Source organism: Watersipora subatra, chromosome 3 (genome assembly GCF_963576615.1).
Source record: "Watersipora subatra chromosome 3, tzWatSuba1.1, whole genome shotgun sequence".
Lineage (NCBI taxonomy): Eukaryota > Metazoa > Bryozoa > Gymnolaemata > Cheilostomatida > Watersiporidae > Watersipora > Watersipora subatra.
The window spans coordinates 15465056-15475652 of record NC_088710.1 but is presented as its reverse complement, the minus strand read 5'-3'; the positions used below and the strand labels follow the sequence as shown (position 1 = coordinate 15475652).

At 36.0% G+C, this 10597-nt stretch overlaps 1 protein-coding gene across 1 annotated transcript; it reads right to left on the bottom strand.

Moving 5' to 3' along the window:
* Positions 1-398: 398 nt before the first annotated feature.
* LOC137391530 (uncharacterized) lies at positions 399-10587 on the bottom strand. The gene is made up of 5 exons (XM_068078033.1): positions 10241-10587; positions 5086-5206; positions 3882-4049; positions 842-1048; positions 399-630 (listed from the first exon to the last, which is right to left on the bottom strand). Exons 1-5 carry the CDS (start codon positions 10448-10450, stop codon positions 587-589), a joined length of 750 nt encoding a protein of 249 aa, XP_067934134.1. The 5' UTR covers positions 10451-10587; the 3' UTR covers positions 399-586.
* Positions 10588-10597: the final 10 nt, after the last annotated feature.

The window sequence follows — 10597 nt, the reverse complement described above, 5'->3', positions numbered from 1 at the left end:
AATGACTATTTAAGAAGAAGCTACATGTATATTTATAATAACTATGTAATGACTATACCATTTTTGTACCAAAAAATGTAAGAAATCTTATCAAAAGCCAAAACAAAGAACCAATCCCAATTATACTGGTACAAAATATTTTAGCAGCCAACCAAGTTTATTTATTTTAAAACTCTACATGTGGTAAATTAAAGTTAAATTAATTCATGGATGAATGAAAAAAAGTCTATAACCTAATGCCCAATAATACTGATGAGACAATATCGGGGACTATACCCAAACTGGCAATATTCTCCCGAGATGTAGCAAATACTTGGGATGGCTAAGGTATGAGTAATGTATCACAACTATAGCCAAGCGCACAAGTACATATCACAAAACCTGGTTTTGGATGAGTTTTTGACAAGCAAGTCTTGATGTATTTTAGTAAACAACATAAAAGTTTTATAATATAATCAGAATTATATAATTGAGCAAGATGGAAGAAATATGAGCTTAAAATATCTCAAGTAAAAAGATTAAATAGTACAAAGATTGCATTCGTCGTGTCTTGTAGACCACAGCATAGGGAGTAAATCTTATACGGTCATGCCGGGTTTTCATCTTCAAGATCAGTTTGTACTCCCAACACTGAAAGCGATAAAGCTACAACATTAGTGACAGGGTGCAAAAGGTGAAGTGAAAGTGGAGTGAATCTAAATGCAACAAGGAAAAACAATCAAAGCGATAGATTAAAAGCGATATAGGTTAAAAGTTCACATGTATTGGTAGAAAGAAGATGAATTTTCATATTTTGGAATGCTGGCTGGCACGGCTGGTGGCTTAGGCCTAGAATACATACATTCCCTCAGAGTCTGTAAATCGTGGATGGCTACTTCATCATCGATCGACCTCGCACTGCCCTCGGCCACCGCGAGCGTGTAGACTTTGGTCTTTTGGCTATTTGTATTCGGTCTAACAGTCAGTTCCAGCTCAACGATAGGATAGAAGAGAATGAGAGCAAAGCAGAGTATTCCCCAGGTTGTAAACCAGAGACCACCTCTAAAACCTACCAACAAAGTACAGTAGCCAATCAAGTTGTAAACCAGAAACCACCTCTAAAACCTACCAACAAAGTACAGTATCCAATCAAGTTGTAAACCAGAGACCACCTCTAAAACCTACCAACAAAATACAGTATTCAATCAAGTTGTAAACTAGAGACCACCTCTAAAACCTACCAACAAAGTACAGTATCCAATCAGGTTGTAAACCAGATACCACCTCTAAAACCTACCAACAAAGTACAGTATCCAATCAAGTTGTAAACCAGAGACCACCTCTAAAACCTACCAACAAAGTACAGTATCCAATCAAGTTGTAAACTAGAGACCACCTCTAAAACCTACCAACAAAGTACAGTATTCAATCAAGTTGTAAACTAGAGACCACCTCTAAAACCTACCAACAAAGTACAGTATCCAATCAAGTTGTAAACCAGAGACCACCTCTAAAACCTACCAACAAAGTACAGTATCCAATCAAGTTGTAAACTAGAGACCACCTCTAAAACCTACCAACAAAGTACAGTAGCCAATCAAGTTGTAAACTAGAGACCACCTCTAAAACCTACCAACAAAGTACAGTAGCCAATCAAGTTGTAAACTAGAGACCACCTCTAAAACCTACCAACAAAGTACAGTATCCAATCAAGTTGTAAACCAGAGACCACCTCTAAAACCTACCAACAAAGTACAGTATCCAATCAAGTTGTAAACTAGAGACCACCTCTAAAACCTACCAACAAAGTACAGTAGCCAATCAAGTTGTAAACCAGAGACCGCCTCTAAAACCTACCAACAAAGTACAGTATCCAATCAGGTTGTAAACCAGATACCACCTCTAAAACCTACCAACAAAGTACAGTAGCCAATCAAGTTGTAAACCAGATACCACCTCTAAAACCTACCAACAAAGTACAGTATCCAATCAAGTTGTAAACTAGAGACCACCTCTAAAGCCTACCAACAAAGTACAGTATCCAATCAAGTTGTAAACTAGAGACCACCTCGAAGAACTACCAACAATGTACAGTAGCCAATCAAATTGTAAACTAGAGACCACCTCTAAAACCTACCAACAAAGTACAGTATCCAATCAGGTTGTAAACCAGATACCACTTCTAAAACCTACCAACAAAGTACAGTATCCAATCAAGTTGTAAACCAGATACCGCCTCAAAAACCTACCAACAAAGTACAGTATCCAATCAAGTTGTAAACCAGATACCGCCTCAAAAACCTACTAACAAAGTACAGTAGCCAATCAAGTTGTAAACCAGATACCGCCTCTAAAACCTACCAACAAAGTACAGTATCCAATCAAGTTGTAAACTAGAGACCACCTCTAAAACCTACCAACAAAGTACAGTATTTAATCAAGTTGTAAACCAGATACCGCCTCTAAAACCTACCAACAAAGTACAGTAGCCAATCAAGTTGTAAACCAGATACCGCCTCAAAAACCTACCAACAAAGTACAGTATCCAATCAAGTTGTAAACTAGAAACCACCTCTAACACTTACCAACAAGGAAAAGTATTCAACCAGATACCACCTCTGACACCAACCAACAAAGTAAAATATCTACCCAAGTAATAAACCAGAGACTACCTCTGACACCTACCAACAAAGTAAAATATCTACCCAGATAGTAAACCAGATACCGTCTCTAACACCTACCAACAAAATAAAATATCCACCTATATCCAGCTGGGAGTGGTGGTGCACTCTTGTAATCTAACTACTTAGAAGCTAGGTTTGGTATCTGGTTTACAATCTACCCAGATTGTAAACCAGATACCACCTTTACCACCTACCAACAAAGTAAAATATCTGTAAGTAATTCTGACCAGAAAAATATATTTCTGGTGACTATTACCTTATTAAAATATTTTTTTGTATAATTTGGGTTTTCATAATTATTTTTACAGTTTTATATAATGTATTTGAGTTGATGCTCTATGTAAATTACTTGACGTATTTAACATTGTTTGTTAGGTGCTGAAATGAATTGAAAACTTTGTGAGGTATGCTATACTCTCACCTCTCTCAATACTCGCATAGCGATTACTTACCTTGGCTTGCATAGCAATTACATACCTTGGCTTACATAGCGATTATATACCTTGGCTTGCATAGCGATTACATACCTTGGCTTGCATAGCGATTACTTACCTTGGCTTGCATAGCGATTACTTACCTTGGCTTGCATAGCAATTACATACCTTGGCTTGCATAGCGATTACATACCTTGGCTTGCATAGCGATAACATACCTTGGCTTACATAGCGATTACATACCTTGGCTTGAATAGCGATTACATACCTTGGCTTACATAGCGATTACATACCTTGGCTTGCATAGCGATTACTTACCTTGGCTTGCATAGCGATTACATACCTTGGCTTGCATAGCGATTCCATACCTTGGCTTGCATAGCGATTACATACCTTGGCTTGCATAGCGATTACATACCTTGGCTTGCATAGCGATTACTTACCTTGGCTTGCATAGCGATTACATACCTTGGCTTACATAGCAATTACATACCTTAGCTTGCATAGCGATTACATACCTTGGCTTACATAGCAATTACATACCTTAGCTTACATAGCGATTACACACCTTGGCTTACATAGCAATTACATACCTTAGCTTGCATAGCGATTACTTACCTTGGCTTGCATAGCGATTGCATGCCTTGGCAAAGAGATATACTCCATCCACACAAATGCATTGAATGTCTGAAGCTGCCGTATTGTTGTTCAGATACAGCACTTCTCACTTGAACCAAGAAAAGCATTACTCTAGCTAAGATCGAATTTTAAAGGATAATTTTACCTTGACCATCAAAGTATCCCCAGTCACAAGTCCACCAGATGCAGGGTATGAAGTGGATCCATATGCCACCCAGACAGCTTATGAAGAAAGCCCAAACGATGCCCAAGGAAAAGAACTTTCTCTTCTTAAGGGTTAACGTCACAACCGACTCCTTTGGAAACTGATCAACTGTGAGAGAAAGAGGGTGGATAAACCAGGCTATCAGACTGTAGGCTCACTGTGATATTTTACTGTACCGAGCACAAACTCAACTCATAACAACTGTCGGTCTACATACTATATAGTGAATAGTCAATACATTACTGAACTTATGTCAAGTATACAAAATTGCAGTGAGTACCTCAACACTAAGTGTAACAACCAATTTATTATGTATAGAAAGGCCAAGTGTAGCCTATATACGGTATATAAAATCAGGTGTTTGTCTGTCTGTCGTCATTTGTATGTCCAGTTAATAGCGAATGGTTAAAATACGCATGCTTGCAGTTCAGTACGCCATGAGAGATCATGATGTGTAACGATTATAACCACAATTATTCTGTGTGGTAAGGTGGCTGCATGATTTAGTGGTAGTGCGCCTGCCTTAACATCTGTACATTTAAATGTGTGGGTTCGACTCCTGTGTGGTACAATCATTTTTCTTAATGCTCTTAGCTGGCTTTGGACAGACGCGGCGCTTATTATAGTAAAGTTACTCAAATTCATTGGGTAAAGAAACTTAGCCAATGGCAACTATATTACCTGCCACTGTTTATAAACTGTCTAAAATTTTGAGTGAATGTGTCGTGTAAGAAGTAAGAAATTTTTTTCAACAATCTATTTCAGCTCTGCCTCGAGCTTTTGAGTATTTGAATTATGCATTGGCCGGATGCACACAGAAATAAATAAATACCTCCATGTAAAAGTTAGAGTGGCAAATGTTGTATATGCTGATTAAAAATAAATTTTCTATGCAAAAACCTTTTTATTACCCGGGCAACGCTGGGCATTTATCTAGTAAGATAATAATGATGAACAAGACTTCATAGTTTTACTGGGTATGGTATGACTTTGCGTCAAAAAAAACTGTGCATAGCAACAATGTATATAAAAATGCTGCACATACCAACACCGCGCATAGCAACACTGCACATAGCAACATTGCACCTAGCAATACCATATATAGTAGCAATACTGTGTATTGTATGCAGTGTAGTAGCAATACCTTTCTCAGAGCAGCATCCCATCCCACGTCTTTTTACCACCGTCACCTGTCCCTCCTTAACATAAACTGCATCAAATCCACTAACCCAGAATCCCCACATCTTGAATTGATTGACAATTCCCTGAAATTGAGAAAGTAAGATATTATAAAGTAGGCCTACTACTACTACTGGTTACTGACTGTAAGCAGCTAGGTGCAGAATGATACTGTACACCTCATCACCATATGTTCTACCTTCATCAATATTTATAAACTGGATTACAAACTTATTTGTTTCGATCAAAATATTGTCTCATCGACAAAATGACGCCTGGCAACATTGCATAAATAGCTATCATAAATATTGTACGATGGTCAACTGTATGTGAATGTGCGTTTGCCTCCAGTAATCTGTCATTTCATCTAAACGCTGACAGATTATCAAGTAGTGCTACACCTCTAACATTAGTATAGCGGATGGTCAACAGGTGATGCTGATGCAGAGATAAGCCAGTAGCAGCCAACCAGTTATTGTTAAGGATTAAGGATTGAGTTGCCACAAAGCCAAGCAATGACAAATGCAAACTACGTGTATGTATGTATTTATGTAATGCATAAATTGTTTTAATTTCAATTTATACATTGCATTATGTCATCCGATCAACCTCATTGATATACATTTCTGTCTCACCATATCAACAGCAAAAAATTATTCATGTTACAAAATCTATACTAAGACCTGTGTACTATTGGGCACATACTCCAGCTCTGTACATATCTGTCAATCACATCACAAGATCTTTCAACACGTTACCTTATCCCAAACTTACTCCTATCTGCATTTGTGTTACAGGTTTCAAAATCCTGTGTAAACTATGCCTTGCATATTTATAATTATTCTTCACATATTTATAATTATCTTTATTTATAATTTCCACACATGACAAACACTATTGTCTATTACACGGCATCAACATACTACATCCACCATCATATCTTTCAGTTTATGAACTTTCTGTTACTACAACTTTCAATTCACTATTCCGACTCCTCTGCAATATTATTAGCTTACCAACTTTTGTTTAACTCACTTAAAAATTCCGATTTCTGTCTTCTCATTTTTGTTTTGGCAAGTAATGAAAAACGTTGTTTTGCTTATGGTTAATGCCAAGAAAGAATTATACATACAGGCACCTTACATTGATCATATTGATCCAGAGTGATGTTCACAAATAGGAAGTAGTTGCTAAGTGTATGTTTAAATACTACCTCTTAGCTTATATGGTTAAAAGTGCTAGTACCACATGGTTAAAAGTGCTAGTACCATATGGTTAAAAGTGCTAGTACCATATGGTTAAAAGTGCTAGTACCATATGGTTAAAAGTGCTAGTACCATATGGTTAAAAGTACTAGTACCGCATGATTAAAAGTGCTAGTATCATATGGTTAAAAGTGCTAGTACCATATGGTTACAAGTGCTAGTACCATATGGTTAAAAGTACTAGTACCATATGATTAAAAGTGCTAGTAACATATGGTTAAAAGTGCTAGTACCATATGGTTATAAGTGCTAGTACCATATGGTTATAAGTGCTAGTACCATATGGTTAAAAGTGCTAGTACCATATGGTTAAAAGTGCTAGTACCATATGGTTATAAGTGCTAGTACCATATGGTTAAAAGTGCTAGTACCATATGGTTAAAAGTACTAGTACCGCATGATTAAAAGTGCTAGTATCATATGGTTAAAAGTGCTAGTACCATATGGTTACAAGTGCTAGTACCATATGGTTAAAAGTACTAGTACCATATGATTAAAAGTGCTAGTAACATATGGTTAAAAGTGCTAGTACCATATGGTTATAAGTGCTAGTACCATATGGTTATAAGTGCTAGTACCATATGGTTATAAGTGCTAGTACCATATGGTTAAAAGTGCTAGTACCATATGGTTATAAGTGCTAGTAACATATGGTTAAAAGTGCTAGTACCATATGGTTAAAAGTGCTAGTACCATATGGTTAAAAATGCTAGTAACATATGGTTAAAAGTGCTAGTACCATATGGTTATAAGTGCTAGTACCATATGGTTATAAGTGCTAGTACCATATGGTTAAAAGTGCTAGTACCATATGGTTAAAAGTGCTAGTACCATATGGTTAAAAATGCTAGTAACATATGGTTAAAAGTGCTAGTACCATATGGTTAAAAGTGCTAGTACCATATGGTTAAAAGTACTAGTACCGCATGATTAAAAGTGCTAGTATCATATGGTTAAAAGTGCTAGTACCATATGGTTACAAGTGCTAGTACCATATGGTTAAAAGTACTAGTACCATATGATTAAAAGTGCTAGTAACATATGGTTAAAAGTGCTAGTACCATATGGTTATAAGTGCTAGTACCATATGGTTATAAGTGCTAGTACCATATGGTTATAAGTGCTAGTACCATATGGTTAAAAGTGCTAGTACCATATGGTTATAAGTGCTAGTAACATATGGTTAAAAGTGCTAGTACCATATGGTTAAAAGTGCTAGTACCATATGGTTAAAAATGCTAGTAACATATGGTTAAAAGTGCTAGTACCATATGGTTATAAGTGCTAGTACCATATGGTTATAAGTGCTAGTACCATATGGTTATAAGTGCTAGTACCATATGGTTAAAAGTACTAGTACCATATGATTAAAAGTGCTAGTAACATATGGTTAAAAGTGCTAGTACCATATGGTTATAAGTGCTAGTACCATATGGTTATAAGTGCTAGTACCATATGGTTATAAGTGCTAGTACCATATGGTTAAAAGTGCTAGTACCATATGGTTATAAGTGCTAGTACCATATGGTTATAAGTGCTAGTACCATATGGTTATAAGTGCTAGTACCATATGGTTAAAAGTACTAGTACCATATGATTAAAAGTGCTAGTAACATATGGTTAAAAGTGCTAGTACCATATGGTTATAAGTGCTAGTACCATATGGTTATAAGTGCTAGTACCATATGGTTATAAGTGCTAGTACCATATGGTTAAAAGTGCTAGTACCATATGGTTACAAGTGCTAGTACCATATGGTTAAAAGTACTAGTACCATATGATTAAAAGTGCTAGTAACATATGGTTAAAAGTGCTAGTACCATATGGTTATAAGTGCTAGTACCATATGGTTATAAGTGCTAGTACCATATGGTTATAAGTGCTAGTACCATATGGTTAAAAGTGCTAGTACCATATGGTTATAAGTGCTAGTAACATATGGTTAAAAGTGCTAGTACCATATGGTTAAAAGTGCTAGTACCATATGGTTAAAAATGCTAGTAACATATGGTTAAAAGTGCTAGTACCATATGGTTATAAGTGCTAGTACCATATGGTTATAAGTGCTAGTACCATATGGTTATAAGTGCTAGTACCATATGGTTAAAAGTGCTAGTACCATATGGTTATAAGTGCTAGTAACATATGGTTAAAAGTGCTAGTACCATATGGTTAAAAGTGCTAGTACCATATGGTTAAAAATGCTAGTAACATATGGTTAAAAGTGCTAGTACCATATGGTTATAAGTGCTAGTACCATATGGTTATAAGTGCTAGTACCATATGGTTATAAGTGCTAGTACCATATGGTTAAAAGTGCTAGTACCATATGGTTAAAAGTGCTAGTACCATATGGTTAAAAGTGCTAGTACCATATGGTTAAAAGTGCTAGTACCATATGGTTAAAAGTACTAGTACCGCATGATTAAAAGTGCTAGTATCATATGGTTAAAAGTGCTAGTACCATATGGTTACAAGTGCTAGTACCATATGGTTAAAAGTACTAGTACCATATGATTAAAAGTGCTAGTAACATATGGTTAAAAGTGCTAGTACCATATGGTTATAAGTGCTAGTACCATATGGTTATAAGTGCTAGTACCATATGGTTATAAGTGCTAGTACCATATGGTTAAAAGTGCTAGTACCATATGGTTATAAGTGCTAGTAACATATGGTTAAAAGTGCTAGTACCATATGGTTAAAAGTGCTAGTACCATATGGTTAAAAATGCTAGTAACATATGGTTAAAAGTGCTAGTACCATATGGTTATAAGTGCTAGTACCATATGGTTATAAGTGCTAGTACCATATGGTTATAAGTGCTAGTACCATATGGTTAAAAGTGCTAGTACCATATGGTTATAAGTGCTAGTACCATATGGTTAAAAGTGCTAGTACCATATGGTTAAAAGTGCTAGTACCATATGGTTAAAAATGCTAGTAACATATGGTTAAAAGTGCTAGTACCATATGGTTAAAAGTGCTAGTACCATATGGTTAAAAGTGCTAGTACCATATGGTTAAAAATGCTAGTAACATATGGTTAAAAGTGCTAGTACCATATGGTTATAAGTGCTAGTACCATATGGTTATAAGTGCTAGTACCATATGGTTATAAGTGCTAGTACCATATGGTTAAAAGTGCTAGTACCATATGGTTATAAGTGCTAGTACCATATGGTTAAAAATGCTAGTACCATATGATTAAAAGTGCTAGTACCATATGGTTAAAAGTACTAGTACCATATGGTTAAAAGTGCTAGTACCATATGGTTAAAAGTACCAGTACCATATGATTAAAAGTGCTAGTACCATATGGTTATAAGTGCTAGTACCATATGGTTATAAGTGCAAGTGCCATATGGTTAAAAGTGCTAGTACCATATGGTTAAAAATGCTAGTACCATATGGTTAAAGGTGCTAGTAACATATGATTAAAAATGCTAGTACCATATGGTTAAAAGTGCTAGTACCACATGGTTAAAAGTGCTAGTACCATATGGTTATAAGTGCTAGTGCCATATGGTTAAAAGTGCTAGTACCATATGGTTAAAAATGCTAGTACCATATGGTTAAAAGTGCTAGTACCATATGGTTAAAAATGCTAGTACCATATGGTTAAAAGTTCATGGTTAAAACATGGTTAAATATGTGGTTAGAAAGTCATGTCTCTCACTAAATACCTGATGTTTAGATCTCTCCAATAGATCACATCAACTACAATTAAAGTGAAAGTGAGAATTATCCAGATAGAAGCTACTCAATAAACAACCTGATTTGCTCAAACTCGGATACAAAACAAGGCTGAAATATTAAAGAAATATTTACAGTCGAGTACAATTTGATGCTTACATTAGGTGTGTCATCCTCATCATTGAGAACCAAACCATCAGTATTGTAAACCTTGCGTGGGATAAACCAGAGCAGAAGAAATGTGATGAGCAGAAGAATGTCTATAGTCAAGGCTCCTACCCTCGTAGCGGGCCATATCTGAAAGTTTCCAGGAGGAAACGCTACGTCAGTCTTGAAGTCATAAGCAGTAATGTCTCTCATGGTCGCCATGACTGATGTTAACAGAGCTTTTGGTTCTGATGACGAATATTATCGGACTGACCTGAAGTTGTCAGCATATGCTTTTATTAACATTACAAAAGAGCAATGAATAAATAATGCCATTTGTGGCCGATTTATACCCTAAGGCATTCATTG

Coding starts and splice junctions, on each gene's coding strand:
- LOC137391530 (XM_068078033.1), bottom strand. CDS start 10,450: ATGGCGACCATGAGAGACATTACTGCTTATGACTTCAAGACTGACGTA. Junction 4,050..5,085: donor GGGATGCTGCTCTGAGAAAG/GTATTGCTACTA, acceptor TTTCTCTCACAG/TTGATCAGTTTCCAAAGGAG. Junction 1,049..3,881: donor GGGATACTTTGATGGTCAAG/GTAAAATTATCC, acceptor CTTTGTTGGTAG/GTTTTAGAGGTGGTCTCTGG.